This window comes from Macaca nemestrina, chromosome 1 (genome assembly GCF_043159975.1).
Source record: "Macaca nemestrina isolate mMacNem1 chromosome 1, mMacNem.hap1, whole genome shotgun sequence".
NCBI lineage: Eukaryota > Metazoa > Chordata > Mammalia > Primates > Cercopithecidae > Macaca > Macaca nemestrina.
This window is the reverse complement of record NC_092125.1, coordinates 7,036,734-7,062,032: the sequence shown is the minus strand read 5'-3', so window position 1 is coordinate 7,062,032 and position 25,299 is coordinate 7,036,734. Positions and strand designations below refer to the sequence as shown.

The following is a 25,299-nucleotide window of genomic DNA, read 5'->3' as shown; positions in this document are numbered from 1 at the left end:
CCTTTACTACATCTCTGATGCTACCTGGGCCTCAGTCCACTAAGAACTGATTATCCAATAGAATTCCAGTTAGGAACCCTGAGCACCCCCTCAGTGCCCAAATGCCACTAAAACTTCTCTTTGGTGATTGTCCCCGAAATGAACTTCTGCTCTGGTCATCTGAGCTTCCCCACACTTTCCATTCCCGACTGTCCTTGCCGTGGTCTCTCCTGACCAAGACGCCCACTACTCCCCTACCTTCCACATTTTCTGCAGGGCTTTTGGAATCTTCCAACAGGCAAAGTTTCCCCAACAGGCTCGACCTTTCTCTGAATCCTTAAGCCTTTGCCTTAACTGAATCCTGATTCCTCCCTGAGGCCGCAGCTTCTCCTGGAATCCTGCGTGCATCTCCTACCATGACCTGGCCGCTTGGTTTATGATGCTGGGCAGCCTCCTGCTCTGCCTCTGCCGGCCCCCAACACACGCCGTCACTTCCAGAACTGTCATTTAATTCTTATGTTAAAACAAAAAGCTTTCCTGTCTTAAGGACCAAGCCTTAAATCATTCTCCCTCCCCTTGGCCCTGACATTTGTAGACCTTTTGTTTACTCATCAAACTCTTACCCTATATCCTGGGCCAATTCAGTATTTGAACTAATGATATATTATTTGAAACTGTAGCCTGCCAGTGTCATGATCATTGCACCTCTAAAGGCCTCCTGTCCTGATTCCCCACTCTCTTAACCACTCTTTCGTCACATGCAGGCTGCAGATTCATGATGCCTTCAATCAGCCCGGTCCATCAGCCTCTCCTGTCTCCCTTGCCTGCCCAGCCTCATCTCAGTTCTGATCACTTGAATAATACTTGCCTCTCTACCTTCCTCTTGCTCTCGGCAAAAATCTAGATCCTGGATCCACACTACAGTTCTCTTTGTCTGGTTTTATACCCATGAAGCTGAGGAAAGACCGTCTCAGCCTTGTGCTGGAACTTGGTTTCTCTGCCTCCAGTCAGGCACTTCCTCGATGACCACCACAGTGATCATCTAAGGCAGACCTGGTGAGGCTACTTCTTGAATTAAAACAGTGGGGCCGGCGTGGTGGCTCACACCTGTCATCCCAGCACTTTGGGAGGCCAAGGTGCATGGATCACTTGAGGTCGGGAGTTTGAGACCAGCGTGGCCAACATGGTGAAACCCCATCTCTAATAAAAATACAAAAATTAGCCGGACATGGTGGTATGCGCCTGTAGTTCCAGCTACTCGGGAAGCTGAGGCAGGAGAATCACTTGAACCCAGGAGGTGGATGTTGCAGTGAGCCGAGATCGTGCCACTGCACTCCAGCCTGGGTGACAGAGGAAGACTCCACCTCAAACAAAACCAAAACAAAACAAAACCCACCCCTCCACAAAAATCCATCAAGTGGAACCGCCACAAAGTCACAAGACTCCCCCAGTGGTTGGGATCTCTGGTTTCTGGCCCTTGCCCCCTCTTCAATTAGATCTCTCACCACTTTACCTTGAGCTCTTTTTTTCTCCATCTGAAACTTGGCTCATGCTGTCCCTTCCACTGGGAAAATTTTTCACCCTTTCTGACAAATTCCTGAGTTTTAAAAAGTTTTTTTCAAGAAATTTTTGTGGAGAAACTGAATATTTTGAATTGTAAGTCAGTGAGCATCTCCTCCAATGGGCTGCTTCTAACCCTGAAGCTGCACGGCGGGGGCTCTTTTACCTAGCGTCTGTAATATTCTCTAGAGACGTTCACTGTACCAGTCACACCTCTGTTTTACGTAGCGTCTGTAATATTCTCTACAGACGTTCACTGTACCAGTCACACCTCTGTTCTAACAGTCTCTTTCCTGTCCTGTTAGATGGAGGTTGAGATCATATGCTCCTCATGCTTTAATCACTAGTCACAGTGCTCAATAAATATTTGTTGAATGAGGCTGGGCGTGGTGGCTCACGCCTGTAATCCTAGCATTTGGGAAGCCAAGGCTGGTGGATCACCTGAGGTCAGGAGATCGAGACCAGCCTGGCCAACATGGTGAAACCCCATCTCTACTAAAAATACTAAAATTAGCCCAGTGTGGTGGCATGTGCCTGTAGTCCCAGCTACTACTCGGGAAGCTGAGGCAGGAGAATCACCTGAACCTGGGAGGCTGGGAGGCAGAGGTTGCAGTGAGCCGAGATCTTGCCATTGCACTCAGCCTGGGTGACAAGAGTAAAACTCTGTCTCACAAAAAAAAAAAAAAAAAAATTGTTGAATGAATACATAAAAAGCATTAATACTTGAAAGACTAATCAGGCTACATTTTTATTATTCCTTTACACACTTACTGATTTCCTTGTGAAAGATGTATTTTATGTGACTGAAGAAATAAATAATGAACAACTCCAAACTGAGACCTAAATAATTAAGTGACTTGCTTAAGAAAGAGAGCTTGATTGCTAAATCAGGAAGAAGTGAAATAGGGCTTCTGAATTTTTTTTTTTTTTTAAATGGAGTTTCACTCTTGTTGCCCAGGCTGGAGTGCAATGGCGTGATCTCGGCTCACTGCAACCTTGGCTTCCCAGGTAAGTGATTCTCCTGCCTCAGCCTCTCAAGTAGCTGGGATTACAGGTGCCTGCCACCATGCCCAGCTAATTTTTGTACTTTTAGTAGAGATGGGGTTTCACCATGTTGGTTGGGACAGTCTATAACTCCTGACCTCAGGTGATCCGCCCACCTTGGCCTCCCAGAGTGGTGGGATTACAGGCGTGAGCCACTGTGCCTGGCTGGCTTCTGAATTTTTACTGTAGGATTTATTTAGTCACAGAACATTGCTCCATTCCCTTCCTACTATCTTGAAAAGTAGAAGTTATTTCTAACACTATGGCTAAATAATAGTGTGTGTTTTTTATACATGCTGTTAATCATTTCTGATTTGAGAGTGTATGATTTTTTTCTCTTTCATTTGGATGGTTGGCAATATATAGACTAAAAGTTAAGTCTGAAAGATTAATTCCATTAACATACTGAAATTTGATAGTATTTACCTATTTATTAAAGTTGAATTCACTCCTGAAAAGCTTTTCTGGGACTAGATAAAGACGAGTCACCAGTCTGAATTTATACAAATAATTAATTTATCTGATTGAGAAGAATTTAATTATAATCTTGATGCTTGGACAACTACTTATGTCTCTTTGATGATCTTTCAATTTAGAAAGTTAAAAGCATTTACAGGTTTAAAATTTTAAAAATACAATAAAAGAAGTTTCATTTAATAGCTGAAATGGTAGATTTATAACCAAAATGCAAAATTTCAAGTGAGCCTCTGATTCTTTAACATTCTTTTCGTTTTTTCTGGATTTCTAAAATATTTTAGATCCTCCATGCTAATTATTTACCCCTTCACCATAAAGAATCTCAATTTTGTTCATAGAACTTCAGGGAACAAAGGTTTTGTCAATCCTGAGAAATCATCATGCCATCCTAACATGTAACTCCCTGAACTTGACCTTATTCTCCTTCTCAATAACAGGAAAATCAGGTAAAACCCCTATTATGTTTTGAAATGTTCCCAAAGTGGAGGTAAAATCTAAAACTAAATCTAAAACCAAGTGAACAACAAAGGGAGGAAAAATAAAAAGGAGGGATAGAAAAGGTGTGGAAGTGTGTCGGGAAGAAAATCCATGAATGTCCAAAGGATGCTCTGTGTGTGTGTGTGTGTGTGTGTGTGTGTGTGTGTGTGTGTGTGTGTGTGTGTGTATTGAGATGGAGTCTCACTCTGTTGCCCGGGCTGGAGTACAGTGATGTGATCTTGGCTCACTGCAACCTCTACCTCCTGGGTTCAAGTGATTCTCCTGCCTCAGCCACCTGAGTAGCTGGGATTACAGGCGTGTGCCACCACACACAGCTAATTTTTGTAAAGATGCACAATATTTTAAAATAAAAGTGTTTAAATAAATGCATCTTGCAGCTAAAAGTGCTTTTCTACTAACTGTTATAAGAAACAATCATTTTCTTGGAAAAAGACTCTTTCTGTAATCCTATGGTTATTTGCACAAAGAAGCTACATATTATGCATCATGTAGGGTTGGTGATGTAAAAATTATTCAAGCAATATAGGGCATACTTAATCATTTAGCCTCAGTAAATGGTTATTTTGAAACTGTAATATTCCAAATTAAAAAGGCCTTGGGTCACCCTCCGAAAAATATGCACTTTGAAAACATTTCCTGGATCAAACTAATTATTCAAGCACCTCTGCATTCCAGCAAGAAAGCAAAAGTGGAAATACCTAAGCATGGCCATGCATTTATGCATGCAATGATTTTCCAAAGAGTTTGTCATAAATTCCATCCCTGAATTTATTCCATGTTTGCATGCTTGAACAATGATGAATTATTGAAAAGCATTGCATTTTTAAACTGTTCTCTTTTCACAGAGAAGGATGGATTGACTGAGAACATATATAAGTTTCTCTTTTTTTTTTGAGGTGGAGTCTCTGTCTGTTGCCCAGACTGGAGTGAGTGGCGCAATCTCGACTTACTGCAAACTCCACCTCCCTGGTTCACGCCATTCTCCCGCCTCAGCCTCCCAAGTAGCTGGTACTACAGGCACCTGCTACCATGCCCGGCTAATTTTGTTTTTGTATTTCTAGTAGAGACAGGGTTTCAGCGTGTTAGCCAGGATGGTCTCGATCTCCTGACCTCGTGATCCACCCGCCTCGGCCTCCCAAAGTTCTGTGATTACAGGCATGAGCCACTGCGCCCGGCCTCTTTCTCCTTTACATTGAGAAGATATTATGAGAATTTGGCATTAAATGAAGACTGCTGTGAATATAAAACAACAATGCTTCCCTTAAGGAAAGTCTGGCAAGACTACTCAGTTTCAATACACCCTTTTCAGGTATATCCTTGTTAATAATTTTCAAAGGATATTTTTTTTTCATATAATATTTTATCTTTTATCCTTTCAAATAATTTTCAAGTTGAGAGCAACCTAATTTTCTTTAGAAAGTTACTCTCATTTCCTTAATGTAAACTACTGAGGTACTTCTGTAGGGTGAGACCCTAAGCCTTTAAAATGGACTCACTTTAGGAAGAGGTCCATAATGAGTAAATTGCCAGTGCACACTAAAGAGCGCTGAATGGTGTACTCTTCCTAAGGCAACCCAATGGCATCTCCATTTCCAGGCTGGCTTCTCCTGTGGTGCCCAGTTTAGTGCCTGGTCTTAGGGACGGGGTTCTCACCAGAGGCTGGGCATTCACTGACCTTTTGGTGCTCGTGCTGGAGATAGGCAGGTAGTCCATGACAGCGATGTACACGTACTGCTTGGCGTCGTCTATCACACTGTAGATGGCATCTATGTCAAAACTTCTGTTTTTAGGGCAAAAGAGTTTTGGAGAATTCTGTGAAGACACAAAAGCCGAACGTTTAGCGAACTACTTTTTGGCAGCCAGGGATTTCTTTATTTCCTTTGTTCCCATGGACCTTGGCTTCTAACTATATTTTTGCCAACCTAATTTCTGCTTCATCAAATTAGACAAAGCTATTTTTAATCTTATCAAAGTTGAATAAAGATCAAAGTGTGGTGGGATGGGTCCCAAGTCTGTTTTGGAGAGAATTCTTTCATTATCTGACACATTTTGATTTTCAATTTTTATGTATTAAAAATTTAATTGATACATAATTGTATATATTTGTGGGGTACATAGTGACATGATTCATATAATGTATAGTGATGAGATGGTAATCAGCATATCTGTCATCTCAAACTTTATCATTTATTTGTATTGGAAACATTCAATATCTTCCTTCTAACTATCTGAAACTAATATATCATTGTTAAGTATAGTCGTAGTTAACTACAGTCCTCTAGAACAAGGGTCTCCATTCCCCAGGCCAGGGACCAGTGCTGGGCAGCAGAGCAGGTGAAAGACAGGCAAGCAAAGCTTTGTCTGTATTTACAGCCACTCCCTTGCTGGCATCACCGCCTGAGCTCCGCCTCCTGTCAGACCAGTGGGGGCATTAGATTCTCATAGGAGCGTGAGCCCTACTGTGAACTGCACATGTGAGGGATCTAGGTTGTGCGATCTCCTTATGAGATTCTAATGCCTGGTGATCTGTCACTGCCTGCCATCACCCCCAGAGGAGAACATCTAGTTGCACAAAAATGACTCAGGGTTCTCACTAATTCAACAATGTAGTGAGTTGTATAATTATTTCATTATATATTACAATGTAATAGTAATAGAAATAAAGAGCACAGCCAGGGGTGGTAGCTCAAGCCTGTAATCCCAGCACCTTGGGAGCCCAAGGTGGCCAGATCGCTTGAGGTCAGGAGTTCAAGACCAGCCTGGCCAACATGGTGAAACCCCGTCCCTAGTAAAAATACAAAAAGTTAACTAGGCATGGTGGTGGACACCTGTAGTCCCAGCTACTTGGGAGGCTGAGGCAGGAGAATCGCTTGAACCCGGGAGGCAGAGGTTGCAGTGAGCCGAGATCGCACCACTGCACTCCAGCCTGGGCAACAGAGCAAGATGCTGTCTCAAAAGAAAAAAGAAAAAAAGTGCACAATAAATGTAATGCCCTTCGATCATCCCAAAAGCATCCCTGCTGACCCTGGTCCATGGAAAATCTGTCTTCCATGAAACCAGTCTGTGGTGCCAAAAAGGTTGAGGACCACTGCTATAGAACAATGGAACTTATTCTTCCTATCTTGCTGTTATTTTTATATCCATTAACAAATCTTTCCCCATCCCCTCTTTTCCCAGTCTCTAGTATCCTCTGTTTTACTTTTTACTTAGGAGATAATTCTTGCTTTCCATGCACACACTTCTTTTTGGAGGAGCGCTCCACCTCCAACCTTACACAATTTGGTCATACATAGCTATAATTTTCTCAGGTGCTACTACACATGCACACATACTGCACATAGCAAGCCATTTACCCCAGCATTTTCATTTCATCTGAAATGTGATGATGTGGGCATGAAAATGTTTCAAACTCAAAATCGAAACAAAAACAAACTGAAAAATCTTGGGAGTTTTTTTTCGTTTCTCCAAAATCTTTCATTGAGTTAGGAGAAGTGTTGATCGTTGAGAAAAGGTCATCGATAACAGTGCAGGAAAATCTGAGGGAGCTATTAAGATGCCCAAATTCAGCAGGAGAGCCAGAGAAGAAGGACGTTCTGAGAGATTTAAGCAAAATGAAAAAAGAGGCAAATTCTGCTGGAGGCATTTTTCTCATGTTGCTTAAGGTGGTTTTCATTTTATAAAAATACAGTGTTTGTAGATGCAGTTGCTGTAGAAAAGGAAAGATGTGCTTGGTTTTCTCATCATTTTTCCACTGGACAGGACTGAAAATAGTGTTTCTCATAGTTCCTGTTTTCCTTTGACAAGCAATACGCTGTGACAAGTATCACATAAATAATGCCAGGGGCATTATAATGGGACATAAATAATGCCAGGATGTTTAATACCAAAAGGCTGAATAAACTGATTTTTGGAACTGCCTGGAATGAATGGTAGTATTGGGCGGTCAGAGTTCCTCCTCACCAATTATGTCTGGAACAACTCCCTACACTGCACAGTAGGAGTCCCCACCCCAGCTTAGAGGGTTGTGAGATGGAGCTGTTGGACTGGATGCCCACCTTAGGAGGGGCATAGGGGTAAGGAAGGAGCATGCTGAGGATAACACACCTTCCAGGTTTCCTCACACAGAAAGCCCTCTTGGCAGGTGATCATGAGCAGGATGAGTTGGTTTTTTAAAAAACAATTTCAACTTTTATTTGAGATACAGGTGCAGGTTTGTTACATGGATATATACTGCATGATGCTGAGGTTTGAGGCACAACTGATCCCATCACCCAGGTAGTGAGAATAGTACTCAGTAGTTTTTCCACCCGTGCCCCCTTCATTCCCCCCTGTGCTAGTGGTCCTCAGTGTTTAGTGTTGCCATCTTTTTGTCCATGAGTACCCAATGTTAACTCCCACTTATAAGTGAGATCATGGTATTTGGTTTTCTGTTCCTGCATTGATTTGCTTAGAATAATGGCCCCTAGCTGCAACCATGTTGCTGCAAAAGACATGATTTTATTCTTGTTTATGGTTGCGTAGTATTCCATGGTGTATATGTACCGTATTTTCTTTACAGGTTGAGTTTTTGATCGTTTATGTTTTTCTTTTGGAATGAGGATGAACTTCAATCCTGTTTTTTAAAGGTAGTCCTACACTCCTCTGTCATCAGCACACAGATATACAGACACTCCATCTGTCACCAAGACAGAAAGCCTGTGCCTCTGCAGGGTTTCCTGGGTCTTGATCGCTCAGTAAGTTTCCCTCACTCGGGCACTAGTGCTGCTTGCAGGGATGTTCTAACATCTTTCTAACTAACTGGCTTATCTCTGGGATGTTTAAAAACAAATATACATCACTCCCAGGATGAACTGACTCCTGGTTTCTCAGAATTCAGCTTGAACTCATTGGGAGGGGTGTATCCATGGTCCTGTGTCTCTGCCTCCTTCATTTACCAACTCCCATCCTGTCTGTGACCCCAAATGCAAGTAATTACCAGTCCACAGCTGTGCCCTCATCATGTCTGACTCCAGGCATCTCTGCTCATGCTGGCTTCTCTGGCTGATGTGTCTTTATTTTTGTCTATCAAAGTCCTACACTAATTCTGTTCTCTAAATTCCAGCTCAAATGTGATCTCCTCCATTAATTTTTTTTTTAAATCGAGTCTTGCTCTGTTGCCCAGGCTGGACTGCAGTGGCACAATCTCAGCTCACTGCAAACTCCACCTCCTGGGTTCAAGCAATTCTATTGCCTCAGCCTCCCGAGTAGCTGGCATTATAGGCGCCCGCCACTACACCTGGTTAATTTTCGCATTTTAGTAGAAATGGGGTTTCATCATCTTGGCCAGGCTGGTCTTGACTACCTGACCTCATGATCCACCTGCCTCAGCCTTCCAAAGTGCTGGGATTACAGGTATGAGCCACCACACCCAACAGTTAAGTTGTTTTTAAATCTCCAAAGGTTGCTTTTCCTAACCCTGTACTCCCATATTATTTATTTCTTTTGCTTTTTCTTTTTTACCATTTTTAAGTGTACAGTTCAGTGGATTTTAGGGATTGTATGTTACACATTTTCCTATGCCATTAAAAATATTCAAATTATTTAATTCCCTTAGCCTGTCGGCTCTGCTTTAAAGGTTCTTTGGTTAGCGTGGAGAAGCTGAAGGTCTTTGCTCCAGATGGGCGCTTAGGCCAACTCTGAAATGTGTCCGAACGCTCACATTTGTGTTTCAGTTAGGAACTCCCTGAATTTCACTGCTTGTTCCAAAACCAGATTTTGGTTTTGGGGAGGAAGAAATGTAGGCAGAGTTGTTTGTGGTCTCTTTACATTTGCTATTATCTTACAAATATGGACACTGTGGCCATAATTTAGAGGAAAGACCATGGGCTTTGGTGATACGGGCCAGACTCCAGCACTTAGAACCTGGGGCATCTTGGTGTGTCCCTTACACTTTTTGAGCCTCTGTTTCCTAATGGGGTTAATGACAATAACACACCTTTCATACTGGTTTGCCTTGCAACTCAAATACATGAATGGCCTGTTCGCTGGCTGGGTTCCATGCCCCTCTTCTGTGCGAGCTTTCATTCAATCAGCAAATATTCCCAGGCTCTGGTCTAGGAAGGGGACATACATCAGTGACCAAGACAAGATCCTTGCTTTGTGGAGCTTCATTCTAGCACATGTTACATGGAATTGCATTCATCTGTCTATGTGTTTAGCCACTTGCTTGTGAGCTGCCTGGTTGTGTAGCTCTGGCATCTTGTGCCATGCACATATTACATGCTCAATACATACTTGTGGAACGAATGTGAAAGTGCTTCATAAATGCATAAACATTGGAGGTTTGTCTGTGGGAGTCTGTTGCTTCAATCTGGGTATTTCCAAACCTGCGTCAACAGATCTTTATAAGCACTTACCTGCCCTATTGCTTCCTGTGTTCCCACTGCCTGACACAATGGCAGGTGCTCGAGCTCCATGTGTTTATGAAGGAAATGCATATATGCATATTTGTATCAGTCCCCATGCACCTCCGGGCTGGGTGGTACTCCGCTATGTGTTCTAGAGTCTTCTACCTTTAAAAATAGTGCCTGGATAGACTAGTGGCTTTAAAATGTTTGCCCAGAATAGAAATGAATAAACAATAACACAAAAGAATGAGCTGGCAGAGGAAGTTAACTAGTTCCAACTGTTTAATTAAAGAGAGGGCTAAGTTTCCCTCTCATCACTCCTGAATTAATTTTCTGAGCCTTGTGCCGTGCACTTCTTTGTTCCATAGTAAAGTAGAAGGAGAGGGAAAATACAGATCCTCTTCAATATTCCAGCTCTGTGGCAGTCTTTTACCAGTCAAGACCTCTTGAGGGACCTGACTTCTAGGTTAATCTGGGTTTGTCTCTTAGATCAATAGGTGCCATATGAATGTAACTTATTTTGCATACTCATTGTGTAATCACCTTGTACAGACCTTAGCAGGTTTTTAATTGTTTTATTAACAGTTTCATGGTTTTTAAAAAGTATATACTCTATTTGTAGAATATACATGTTCAAATATAATTAAATATGAAAAGACAACCCATGGAATGAAAGAAATAAAATACTGGCAAATCATATATTTAAACCAGACACCTAAACCCAGGAATTTTAGGCCAACCCCAACAACATAGTAAGACCTTGTCTCTATAACCAATCATATTTCTGTTTAAGGGACTTGTATACAGACTGTATAAAGAACTCTGATAACACAAATTTTTAAATAACCTAATTTAAATAGGCAAAATATTTCATATTTGATAGATATTTGTATCTCTTCTCCAAAGGAGAGATACAAATGGCCGATAAGCATGTTAAAAGATTTAAATCAAAACAAAAATAAGATTACATTTTATACCCTCTAGTAGAGCTAAAATAAGACAGAAAATAACAAGTGTTGCCAAGGATGTGGAGAAATCAAAACCCTCCTATGCTGCTGGTGGGATTATAAAATGGTGCCACCAATTTGGCAAACAGTTTGGTAGTGTCTCAAAATGTTCAACATAGAGTTACCACATTATCCAGTAAATCCACTCCTATGTACAAACTCGAATTACAAACAGCTATTCACATCAAAACCTGTACATGAATATAGCAGCACTATTTACAAAAGCCAAGAAATAGTAGTAATACAAATGCCCATCAGTTGATAGATGGGTAAACAAAGTGTGGCACATCCATACAATAGAATTATTTAGCCATAAAAAGGAATAAAGGCAGTACTGGTCCATGCTACAATATGGATAAACCTTGAAAGCATTATGTTAGGTGAAAGAAGCAATCACAAAAAAATTACACAGTGTATGATTCTATTTATATAAAACATCCAGAAGAAGGCAGATCCATAAAGAAAAAGTAGATTGGTGGGTGCCAGGGACTGACAGAAAGGAAAATAGTGACTGCTAATCAGTATGGGGTTTTTTCTTTGTGGTGGAAAGAAGTTCTAAAATTAGATTGTAGAAATTGTTGCAAAACTGTGACTATACTCAACTCCACTATATTGTATACTTCATTTTTTAATTTTAATTATTTTTATTTTTTAATTTTTATTACTTTTATTTTTTATTTTTTGTATGTTTAGTAGAGATGGGGTTTCACCATGTTGGCAAGGTTGGTCTTGAGGTCAGCAGCTCAAGTGATCAGCCAGCCTCGGCCTCTCAAAGTGCAGGGATTACAGGCGTGAGCCACCATGCCCGGCCTGAATTGTATACTTTAAAAGGGTAAATTTTATGGTGTGTAAATTACATCTCTGTAATGCTGTTAAACCAATTAACAATATACACCGAAGGTTCTAAAGAGGAATGTGAGGTGGTATTTTTCCATAACAGCATCAAGTTCTATTTAATGTCAGCCCTCACTCACTAAATATATCTCAGTACACATGACTGATAGGTGAATTAACTGAACAGTAAACAAGAAGTGAAATCTGTCTAACATCAATAAAAACAGACCTGGAACTAATCTTTTATCTTGGAAAGCAATTGCTTAAGCTTAAAGACTCCAGAAAGAAATCTACAAGACAGAAACAGCCAACTATTGTTCCCATCCTCAAATTTCAATGGGAAATGCAAGAAAATTAGAATTATCTGGCTCAAGTTACTAGAAATCACACAGTTAAATCTATTTGTGTTCCGGGAAAAAATTGGAAATAATCTATATTTGCATCATAAGTTAAAATTTATATCTATCTATGCTGTTATCAATTATCTAAAATCTAACTTTGAGAATGGTTACAAAGGTCTTCAAATACTGTTTGTGTTCAACTTAGCCGTGAGACAATCAGCTTATAAAAATATACTATTTTAAGATACAACAAATATATTGAATTAAATTTGTCTTGGCATTTGTCTGGCATAGATTACTGAGAAAACTGTATGCATTCTGGAGCTTTCTATTAATATTACTACTAATAAAACCTACCCAACATTTATTGCTGCTTTTAGCCAGTACCAAGTGAAATGCTGGGAATGCCAGTGATGAAGAGAATATATTAATAGGAGATGATCTTCAGAGTCTAACAAAATGGTGGGAAAGATGATTATAAATCAATAGTTCTAAAAATGTGACAAATGTTATAACAGAAGGGAGTTTCAGGAACTCTGTCTGAATGATACCAATTCCAATTGCAGGGTTTTCTGACTGTTTTTATACCTGTAAGATCTTACAACTCTCCAGAAATGGTGTTCAGTCAATATCTGTTGAATTGAAACTCAAAGGCAGGCTTGACATTATTAAAAAACAGAAAATAAAACAGGAAATTAAAAATAGAAAGCAAACTAGAAATACCATTTGACCCAGCCATCCCATTACTGGGGATATACCCAAAGGGTTATAAATCATGCTGCTATAAAGACACATGCACACGTATGTTTATTGTGGCACTATTCACAATAGCAAAGACTTGGAACCAACCCAAATGCCCATCAATGACAGACTGGATTAAGAAAATGTGGCACATGTACACCACGGAATACTATGCAGCCATGAAAAAGGAGGAGTTCATGTCCTTTGTAGGGACATGGATGAAGCTGGAAACTAACATTCTGAGCAAACTATTGCAAGGACAGAAAACCAAACACCGCATGTTCTCACTCATAGGTGGGAACTGAACAATGAGAACACTTGGACACAGGAAGGGGAACATCACACACCAGGGCCTGTCATGGGGTGGGGAGATGGGGGAGGGATAGCATTAGGAGATATACCTAATGTAAATGATGAGTTAATGGGTGCAGCACACCAGCATGGCACATGTATACATATGTAACAAACCTGCACGTTGTGCACATGTACCCTAGAACTTAAAGTATAATAATAAAAAAAAGAAAAACTATATATAGTTTAAAAAACTACCCAAAGAAATGTCTCACAACTCATTTTGTGGTGAACTCTTTAAGAAAAAGCCACTTATGAATTTGCCCTAGAAAATAACAAAGGTATCGAATTGTAGTAGATTTTACTAAAGCCCTGAGACCACTCTCTCTGGGAAATATGTTAACTTTAGAATCAACAAAAACTGACTCTCCCTGTTTAAGGGTTAGTCTGTAAATGTATGCAACAACCATATTCACTTATCTCTAAGGTTGAAACTGTAAATTCAAAATCCAGTGATTATTCAAAATTTGTTCATTAATTCATCTGTTTTTTGCCATTTCCAATTTGTTTTTCTACTGGACCTGATCAAGTGATCCATGCTTGGCATGTAATGTCACTCTGCGACCCTCTGGATTAAAGGTTCCTTGGCAAATTTTGTATTGCACATTGGGAATTCTCCTTGGCCTCCTGGTCTTACAGGGTCATCTTGAGATGAATTGAAAATGTCTATATAATTTATATTTTGTTAGTAAAATGCCCTATAATATGCTACTTGCTACTCCATTCTTGACCTCCTCCATACAAAAAAGTTATTTTAGCTCTAGCCGATCAACATCCTTCATAGTCTATTTTCTGCTCTTCACATTTATGTGAATTTGTTATTTAAGACAACTTGAACTTTGTCTTTTCTATTGTTACACTTCTAAATTTTCTGCTGGGGCCTTCATTTGAACAGGCAAAAAGGATAAAATTCACTTTAATTTATCTTCAATAAAATGCTCTTTAGTGACATAAAAGTTGTTGGCCTAAAAGCACTGATATCAACCAAGGTCGAAATAGCAATATTAAATTGGGAGCATTACTTAGAGAAGTTGATCTGAACATCAGGAGAATTTCAGAAGCTTGCTTCAAATAAAAATTGTAAGATCTCATCTCAGATCCAGTGGATAAGATCCTGGGTGGGGACAGGGGACACTGTAAATCTGTACTGTAAACAGGCTTCCTAGCCAATTTTTTTTTTTGAGACGGAGTCTCCCTCTGTCACCCAGTCTGGAGTGCAGCGGTGCGATCTTGGCTCACTGCAAGTTCCGCCTCCTGGGTTCAGGTCATTCTCCTGCCTCAGCCTCCCGAGTAGCGGGGACTACAGGTGCCCGCCACCATGTCCGGCTAATTCTTTTTTGTATTTTTAGTAGAGTCGGGGTTTCACCATGTTTGCCAGGATGGTCTCCATCTCCTGACCTTGTAATCCGCCCTCCTTAGCCTCCCAAAGTGCTGGGATTACAGGCGTGAGCCACCATGCCCAGCCCCTAGCCGATTTTTAAGTACAGTAAGTCCTCACTTAATGACATCAACAGGTTCTTGAATACTAAGACTTTAAGTGAACTGATGTATGATGAAAACAATTTTACCATAGGCTAATTGATATAAATGAGAGTTAAGTTACTATGGCTTATTTCTGGTCACAAAAACAGCATCAAAATTCTAAAGACCAAAACACTTTGAATATTAAACATTGAAACAAATGTGAGCTATACATACATTTAAGAAAGACTAATAAAAACAAGTAAAATAATTATTTACCTTCTTACTCCAGTTCAGGGTCATAGGTGGCTGGAGCCCCTCGCAGCCGAGAGCCCCATGCACAGGATGACATCCCATCGCAGGGCACTCACACTCACTCACACTGGGACCACACACAGATCTGCCAGTTCGTTTAACTTGCACAGCTTTGAGATGTGGGAGGAAACAGGAGTACCCGGCAAAAACCAACACAGACAGGTGGAGAATGTGCAGACTCCACACACACAGTGGCCCCAGCCAGAAATCAATTGGTTTTTTTTCTTATCAACATGATAACGAATGGGCATTGAACAAAACAATGTTGTTGAAGGATCTACTGTACTACAGTTTGAGGACTAGGACTGTAGGCCCAGATATTTACATTGCCCCTTTCCAGTAACATCTCTGGATAGCTGTGGCATGTGCCCAGCTGGGTGGTGGACTGGGAAGGTGAGGGTGGGTGGAGGGTGTGGCTAATGGTTCTTAGCAGAGTCAGAGGCCTGAAGCTGTTCAGGGAGCACTGTCCTGTTGTGTGGGCCTCTTGCCCACTTGCCCCAACCAGGTACAGCAGCTCTGCTTTTGTCTGATCTATACACTGAGATTACCTCAGATTTATCTCATCAAAGGGTTCTGCTAAAAACAAATCTGAAAAATCAATGTAGGGCATTGAAAATAGGCTAATAGGCTCTGGTGTCAGAAGAGCTGGGTGCTGGCGCCTCTCTTGGCATGCCTCATCTGATGGGTTTTTTGCTAGTAGGTAAGGTCGATACCTTCATTGGCAAAATGGTTACAACCCCATACCTAGCTTACAGGGTGATTGAGGGAATCAAATCAGATAACTCAAGGTATCTGACACAAGGAATGATAATCAAGATTTATTATGTTTGAGGGTACGACTGCGCATAAGGGTAGACACATTTTAACTCTTCGCGTTATGGGACAGAACCACTGTAATTCATTTTTGCCCAATACAAGATCACACTTAAACATTCCAACTTAATAAAGAGCCTTTGGAGGAAGAAGGAGAAGGGGAGGAGAAAGGGAAAACAACTCACCGATACAAATGCTTGAGATTTGGTTTCATTCAACTGAAGTTGCAATTTCTTTTCATTGTCATAGACCCCATAGAGTCTTTTGGACCAGGTTTGAGGCACTCTGCTTTTGAATTTTAATGAACTATATAGAGCAAATATCCTTTGTAAGTCTAGGACCAGGCAGCTGCAGTTGTAGAAGATGACACCGAGTTCTTTCATCTGTGAAATTAAAATTGAAAGCATCAATGCCACATGTGTCTTACGCTGTTATTTTCAGAAAAAAAATGAATGCATAAGAATGAGGTAGTTATGACATCTCTTTTCTTGCATTTGAAGTAAGTAGATGTGGTTACATTATGATACATAGAGGTGATATGTTACAAAAATGCTAAATATTTAAAATTTTGCTGGTTTTTTTTTGTAGTAGGTCTCTTGCAGATAATTTTCTTATATTCATCTATACTTTTCATATCATAAAAAAATAGTGTTGTTTCCTTAACACTATTTTGTTTTGTATGAATCATTAAATCAGGTGGCAAGAAAAAGGTCGATTTTAATTGCAACATAACAGAATGGCTGGAATCATGGATTCTGGAGTCAGACTGCCTGGATTTAGGTTCTGTTAATAGCTCCACAACTTTCTAGCTGTGCGACTTTGAACAACATACTTAATTTCTGGGCCTCAGCTGCTTCTTCCGTAAAATAGAGATAATAGTATTTATTTCATATGTTGCTATGAGAATTAAAGTGGTTAATACATATAAGAAGCTAAGAACAGTGTCTATCACATGGTAATCACTAGCAGTATGTTAGTAATTATTATTCTTATTAACGTTCCACAAGCCTTAAGAGTAATAGACCAATAGAATCTTAAAAGACCACAGAGATCATTTTGTCCACCTCTCTCAAGGGATGGATGAGGAAAGTAAAGCTCACACAAATAAATAAAAATATTAGCCCCAAGTTAGAGATTTAGTCAGTGGTAAATTAAGAATTGAGTGCAGGTTTTCTGACCCCTAATCAAATACACTCAGGAACACAGCTATACTGGCTTCAGCTGAGTCCAGTATCGCTTTGCAAAAATTACAGATGATTTTTAATTTAGTCAATGAAACTATACAATGTGAAATTTTGGTCATTAAGGAACAGCACACAAAAATACATGCTTTCTATGACTTGAACACCCAGTGAGGGGTTATTAGGGAAACCTTGGCTCTCTCAAGTCCTGGGGTCCACTGATAGTAAATTCCCTTTTTACCCCTTCCTTAAGCCCCTCGCCAAGACTCTTTACTCAGGATGATAGGAGAGGCCATCTACCATGTATGAACCTATCTCTCTTTGCTCTGAGGACTTCCCAGTACAACATGCCCTGAGATCTTTCCATGTTCCTCTGTACAGATCTGTCATCCTTTTCCAGCTCCCCGGTAACCACAGGATAGATGGACACAAGTTGTTTAACCCACTGATGGACTTCATCCCTATACTTTCCCTAATGCAAAAAATAAAACAATGAGCATCCCGTATACCTTTGTGTGCCTTTAATAGAGACTCCTAGAATGAAATGTACAGACACATTAAGGACTATTCGTGGTTAAGTGAAAGGAGATAGAGCAGGTAGGACATATCAGGCATGTGCAAAGGCACGGAGGCTAACCAAGGAGGTGAAAGACCTCTACAAAATACTGCCAAAAGAATAGATGACACAAACAAATGGAAACACATCCCACGCTCATGGATGGATAGAATCAATATCGTGAAAATGACCATACTGCCAAAAGTAATCTACAGATTCAATGCAATTCCCATCAAAATACCACCATCCTTCTTCACAGAACTAGGAAAAACAATTATAAAATTCATATGGAACCAAAAACAGCCCGCATAGCCAAAGCAAGACTAAGCAAAAAGAACAAATCTGGAGACATCACATTACCTGATTTCAAACTATACTATAAGGCCATAGTCACCAAAACAGCATGTTACTGTTATAAAAATAGGTGCATAGACCAATGGAACAGAATAGAGAACCCAGAAATAAGCCCAAATACTTACAGCCAACTGATCTTTGACAAAGCAAACAAAAACATAAAGCGGGGAAAGGACACCCTATTCAACAAATGGTGCTGGGATAATTGGCAAGACTGTAGGAAAATGAAACTGGATCCTCATTTCTCACCTTGTACAAAAATCAACTCAAGGTGGATCAAGGACTTAAATCTAAGACCTGAAACCATAAAGATTCTAGAACATAACATTGGAAAACCCCTTCTAGACATTGGCTTAGGCAAAGATTTCGTGACCAAGAACCCAAAAGCAAATGCAATAAAAACAAAAATAAATAGCTGGGAGTTAATTAAACTAAAGAGCCTTTGCACGGCAAAAGGAACAGTCAGAAGAATAAACAGACAACTCACAGACTGGGGGAAAATCTTCACAATCTATACATCTGACAATGGACTAATATCAAGAATCTACAATGAACTCAAATTAGCAAGAAGAAAACAAACCCCATAAAAAAGTAGGCTAAGGACATGGATAGACAATTCTCAAAAGAAGGTATGCAAATGTCCAACAAACATATGAAGGAATGCTCAACATCACTAATGATCAGGGAAATGCAAACCAAAACCACAATGTGATACCACCTTACTCCTGCAAGAATGGCCATAATCAAAAAATCAGAAAATAATAGATGTTGGTGTGGATGTGGTGAACAGGGAACCCTTCTACACTGCTGGTGGGAATGTAAACCAGTACAACTACTATGGAAAACTGTGGAGATTCCTTAAAGAACTAAAGTAGAACTACCATTGGATTCAGCAATCCCTCTACTGGTATCTACCCAGAGGAAAAGAAATCATTATACGAAAAAGATTCTTGCACATGCATGTTTATAGCAGCACTGTTTGCAACTGCAAAAATGTGGAGCCAACCCAAATGCCCATCAATCAACGAGTGGATAAAGAAACTGTGGTATATATGCATATGTTGGAATACTACTCAGCCATAAAAAGGAATGAACTAATGGTATTCACAGCAACCTGGATGGGATTGGGGCCTATTATTCTAATGGAAGCAGCTCAGGAGTGGAAAACCAAACATCATATGTTCTCACTCGTAAGTGGGAGCCAAACTATGAGGATGCAAAGGCATAAGAATGATACAACAGATTTTGGGGACTAGCGAGAAATGGGGGAAAGGAAGGGGGTGAGGGACCAAGGGTTACAAATTGGGTTCAATGTACACTGCTTGGGTGATGAGTGCACCAAAATCTCACAAATCACCACTAAAGAACTTGTGTAATCAAATACCACCAGTTGCTCAAAGACTTATGGAATATAAATAAATAAATAATATAACTAAATCAATGCTATTCAAGCCTAGTAGAGCCAGAGATAGGCTCCCATGAAAGTAGATATCAAGGGAATCATTTGACTTTTGAGTCCAAAAGGCAAATTCAGTGGCCATAATTCACTTTTACTATGTTCAGATCTCTTTGATTTCCTTTGGTGTCTCCACATCAGACCCGTGGTGTTTTCAGGTTGTTTGCTCGCACATGGCAAACATTAATGCTTGGAAAACTATTCAAAGCTTGGATGAGAATATGCTATTTAAAGTCGGGCATGGGAGGATTGTTTGTTCAAAAGCAGTCTGGGCAACAGAGTGAGACCCTATCTCTACAAAAAAAAAAAAAAAAAAAAAGAGCTTGGTGTGGAGGCACAAAACTGTAATCCCAGCCACTTGGGAGACCAAGGTGGGAGGATCTCTTGAGCTCAGGAGTTCAAGGCTGCAGTGAACAGTGATTGCCCTACTGCACTCTAGCCTGGACAATAGAGCAAGATCCTGTCAGAAAGGAAAGAAAGAAAGAGAAAGAAATAAAACCATGCTATTTCCCTATCCACCTTGTTTCTCAGGAGTATTTGTCTGCTAATCTTCATGTGGACGTTTGCCCTCTCTACTGAGGCTGGGGCAAATGAAAGCCAAAGGCAGTGGCTGTGGATCAAAGCAGCTGCCCCTCCCACACTCCCTGCTGACTTTCTCCTGATGTGTAGAATGATATTAAATGAAGTAGTCACAGCACGTTCAGGCTGCTGTTGAAGACGAAAATCAAGCAAACAAAAACAACTATTGCAAGCTCCACCGATCTGAAGAAAGACACCTGCTCTTCAATATGATAGGACGCGATTATTCTGGATAACTTTTATTTTGAAAATTGACACCCAGAAGAGTACCAGGATGCCAACTCTGATAGCTCCTCCCTGGCCAGGGGGCACAGGAACTAGAGAGAGACCATTATGGCCTAGTTAGGACATAGCAAGTCACCTATGGAGCAGGCTGTGGAGACAGACTAGGCAAGGCACTTCAGCTCTTCACTTTCTCCATCCAAAGATTGGTATATTTCATAAGATTGCTGTGAAGAATAAATGAAAAGGTGCAGGCAAATATTAGCTCAGTGCCTGGCTCAAACCATATTAGCTAATGGAAAATTGGGAAAAGTAACATAAAAATGCTTCTGTAATGGCACCATAATTCTGAGTGATGTTTGACCCTTTAGGTAGGATCAGATGGAGGGAAGAATATGAACATTCTCACCATGTGTCTACCCCAAGACTCTCCTTATAAACCACTGATCACCATCAAGATGCAAGTGGGCACCGTCTCCCTGGGCACTGCCTAGATTTTCTCCGGTTTTTAATAACTTTATTCTAAACAAAGATTTAGTGTTGCATTTCCCCTGTCGCATAAACTAAGCTGCAGGCTTGCTGTGAGGTTTTATTTGCAACCCCTGACATCATTCCATTCTGTGGCTACATTACAGCTTTAGGAGCTGGAGGAAGGGAGGAGGCCAACCACTGCCTTCTAGAGACGTAAAGAGAATTAAATTTCCTCCGAATATCTTCCTCTCTACCCTAGAATGACTCAAGCCCATTTCTAGTTTTACTTATTAGTTCAGGCTGCTGTTGACGATGGAAAACAAACAAACAAACAAAACAGAACAAAACTGGCTTTTGTTTTGCAGCTTTTTCACCCAGAGCAAGAAATTCAGGACAGATTTATGACAAATTTTAAAATGCTGGCAATGGGAAAAATAATATAGAGTTCTGGGCTTCTGATGAATTTCTATGTCTAGATTATCAAAGGGAAAAGAAGCTGAAGGTCTGATTGATTTGCTGACAAATTCTTAATTTTTAAAAATAAATGTAAGGGGTACGAGGCAGTTTCGTCACGTGGATATTTTGCTCAGTGGTGAAGTGGGGACTTTTATCGTAACCATCATCACCTGGATATTGTACTCATTAAGTAATTTCTCATCCTTCATCCCGCTCCCATGCTCTCACCCTTCTGAATCTCCAATGTCGATTATTCCACTATGTCCATGTGTACACACTATTTAGCTTCCACTTATAAGCGATAATGTGTGGTGCTTGATTTTGCATTTCTAAGTTGTTTCACTTAAGATAATGGCCTCCAGTTCCATCCATGTTGCTACAAAAGACATTATTTCATTGTTTTTCGTGGCTAAATAGTATTCCATTGTGTATATATACCATATTTTCTTTATCCAGTCATCTGTTGATGAACATCTTTTTTTCGTTTTGTTTTTTATTTTGAGATGGAGTCTCGCTTTGTCGCCCAGGCTGGATTGCAATGGAGTGATCTTGGCTCACTGCAAACTCTGCCTCCCAGGTTCAAGTGATTCTCCTGCCTCGGCCTCCCTAGTAGCTGTGACTACAGGCTCCCGCCACCACATGTAGCTGATCTTTGTATTTTCAGTAGAGAGACGGGGTTTCACCACGTTGGCCAGGCTGGTCTCAAACTCCTAACCTCAGGTGATCCACCCACCTTGGCCTCCCAAAGTGCTGGGATTACAGGCATGAGCCACTGCACCAGGCCTGTTGATGAACACTTTGATTCCACATCTTTGCTACTGTGAATTGTGCTATGAAAAACATACAAAGGCACCTGTCTTTTTGATATAATGACTTCTTTTGCTTTGTGTAGATACACAGTAGTGGGATTGCTGCATCCAATGGTAATTCTATTTTTAGCTCTTTGAGAAATCTCCACACTGTTTCCATAGAGGTTGTATTAACTTAAATTCCCACCAACAGTGTATAAGGATTCCCTTTTCTCCATACCCTCACAAACATTTATTTTTTTTATTTTTTTTTTTTTTGAGACGGAGTCTCGCTCTGTCGCCCAGGCTGGAGTGCAGTGGCCGGATCTCGGCTCACTGCAAGCTCCGCCTCCCGGGTTCCCGCCATTCTCCTGCCTCAGCCTCCCGAGTAGCTGGGACTACAGGCGCCCGCCACCTCGCCCGGCTAGTTTTTTTGTATTTTTTAGTAGAGACGGGGTTTCACGGTGTTCGCCCTGATGGTCTCAATCTCCTGACCTCGTGATCCACCCGTCTCGGCCTCCCAAAGTGCTGGGATTACAGGCTTGAGCCACCGCGCCCGGCCACATCTATTATTTTTTGAATTTTAAATAGTTATCTGAGGACTTGCCAGGGATCAGCCCTCTGCCTGGTGATAGGTTGCTCAGCCCTGTCCAGCCTCCGTGGCCGACCACACGCCAGAGAGCATCCTGATGGGCTGCTCTGACTTCCTAGTTCAATCACACAGTTGATTTATGCAGTCAAAAATAAGTTAAATGATTGACTGGTTCAACCGTTTGAATAAAATCATCCTGAAAAAGCTGGATATTTATACCTAATTATTCTTTTATTTATTTATTTATTTTTTTTTTTGAGACGGAGTCTTGCTCTGTCGCCCAGGCTGGAGTGCAGTGGCCGGATCTCAGCTCACTGCAAGCTCCATCTCCCGGGTTCACGCCATTCTCCTGCCTCAGCCTCCCGAGTAGCTGGGACTACAGGTGCCCGCCACCGCGCCCGGCTAGTTTTTTGTATTTTTTAGTAGAGACGGGGTTTCACCGTGTTAGCCAGGATGGTCTCGACCTCCTGACCTCGTGATCCGCCCGTCTCGGCCTCCCAAAGTGCTGGGATTACAGGCTTGAGCCACCGCGCCCGGCCTATACCTAATTATTCTTTAGAAGAGATCGATTTCTTTTCTTACAAAGTGGGCATATTGTTAGTGATGAACCCATGGAGCAGAGACAGGCTTAATTAAGGTCTCAACAACTGTAGTCCACTGTCAAGAAGCTGTTATCAGCATAGTTATTTTATTGAAAACTCAAGTTATGGCCGGGCGCGGTGGCTCACCCCTGTAATCCCAGCACTTCGGGAGGCCAAGGTGGGCAGATCACTAGATCAAGAGATGGAGACCATCCTGGCCAACATGGTGAAATCTCATCTCTACTAAAAATACAAAAAGATTAGCTGGTTGTGGTGGCACATGCCTGTAGTCCCAGCTACTCGGGAGGCTGAAGCAGAAGAATCGCTTGGACCCGGGAGGCAGAAATTGCAGTGAACTGAGATCGTACCACTGCACTCCAGCCTGGCAACAGAGTGAGACTCCGCCTCAAAAACAACAACAACAAAAAAACTCAAGTTATGTCAGTGGTTCCATTCTCTCTCTTGCACTATGACATTTTGAAGTACGGGGGACTTTGGTGGAAGTGTTTGGGTTTCATACAATCCAAGGAGATGTTATCAATCTACTACATAGGGAGAACTAACAAGAGAAGCAATGCTAATTAATTATAGTGCTTGATGTGTGCACCAGGTACTGTTCTCAAGGCTTCATATGTCTACATGCATTTAAACCTCACAGTCCATTTCACAGTAAGAAAACCGAGGTACAAAGAGATTAAGGATCTTCAAGAAAACTGAAAGAATACTCAAAAACTAGTTTAATGTTTCATCTTCAGGAAGGATTATTTGCCAAGTGAAGCACTGGCAAGTCTAGGCATTCCCTGTGGGTGGGGGCCAGGTCCTACTTGCCATGTGCTTGTCCTCCTCTTTCTGCCCAGGTGTTTTGGGTTTCAAAATAGGAATTAGGAGATACACGTAATTACACCAGAAAAATATGTTTCTTTTTCTTTTTTTTTTGAGATGGAGTCTCACTCTGTCACCCAGGCTGGAGTGCAGTGGCACAATCTCGGCTCACTGCAACCTTTGCCTCCTGGGTTCAAGCAATTCTCCTGCCTCAGCCTCCCGAGTAGCTGGGATTACAGGAGCCCGCCACCATGCCTGGCTAATTTTTTATTTTTAGTAGAGATGGGGTTTCACCATCTTGGCCAGGATGGTCTCGAACTCCTGACCTCAGGTGATCTGCCCACCATGGCCTCCCAAAGTGCTGGGATTACAGGCGTGAGCCACCACACCCAGACTTTTATTTCTTATTTTGTCAAAATTAGCGAAAGGTGGTCATCAAAGAGAACGCAGTAAGTGGGGGGAAAGCAATCATTTTTAGCTGGGTCATGAGAGGCAGCACAAAGGGAGACAGAGTTGGTTTGGTGGGTTTTACTGGTAATGCAGAAACCAGTGCGGGTGTCTGATGGATGCTGTTGTCATCAGAATGGAGAGAGGAGAGGTATTAGCACCGTTCTTTGCTGTAATTCAGAATGATTAATACAAGTTAGCTCAAGCACAGCTCCATTTATCATTTACAGATGCCCAGTTTGTTGTTTCCATGATTTTATAGAAAGGTGAACAAGTATTTCTTTAATTTTCTCGACAAAGACCAAAGAACTTGCAACTGGGAGCAGCTCACATGCATCCAGTTAGCTGCTGATTTATATTCTGAGTTACTACAGGAAATTTAATTACTAGGAGCTCTAAATTGATTTTGTTTCTGCCCTTGAGGTGAAATTTTTGTTACGGGGGATAGAAAATCAAGAATTGAATCTTGGGAGCTGAAAGCAGCCTCCTGCTCAGAAATGTGCTTACTCTCCCGCCCCTTCATTCCCACAGTGGGTGGTTTATACCACTTAACTTCTTGATGTCTTATTTTCTATGTCTACCACATGGGAATCATAATGCCTGCCAGAAGGAACATGACTAATTGAAGAGACAGGGGAGGATGTTAGAATCTTAGAGAACAGTTAGCTCAACCTTATTTCAAAATTAGGGATACTGATGAGGCAGCAGAATAGGGTCTGGAGGAAGGGAACCTAAGGCTGATTTGAATCGAAAGGAAAACTCCACCTCTGCACTCCCAAGTAACAAAAGGATCAGAGGCTATTCCCTTTGCAACTGCCCTTCCTTCCCACCCCTGCTTCTTCCCAACCCCCCACCCCCCACCCCCCACACCTTTTCTCTATATCACACAAGAGAAATGGAAAGTACCTCTGACTGGCCCCCTCCCACAACCAATCACACGGGTCAGCAGCCTAGTCTTCATTTGAATAGGGGTCTAACTTTGTGACT

General features: G+C 41.2%; 1 protein-coding gene across 6 annotated transcripts in view; it reads right to left on the bottom strand.

Moving 5' to 3' along the window:
* Positions 1 to 25,299, bottom strand: part of LOC105474663 (phospholipase D family member 5) — a 418,259-nt gene that overhangs the window by 22,966 nt on the left and 369,994 nt on the right. For all 6 annotated transcript variants that reach the window (XM_071073552.1, XM_011729479.3, XM_011729478.3 and 3 more), the window contains 2 exons: positions 15,993 to 16,190; positions 5,234 to 5,370 (listed from right to left, as the gene is read on the bottom strand). In XM_071073552.1, the coding sequence (XP_070929653.1) occupies positions 5,234 to 5,370; positions 15,993 to 16,190 (335 nt within the window). The remainder of the gene's footprint in view (positions 1 to 5,233; positions 5,371 to 15,992; positions 16,191 to 25,299) is intronic.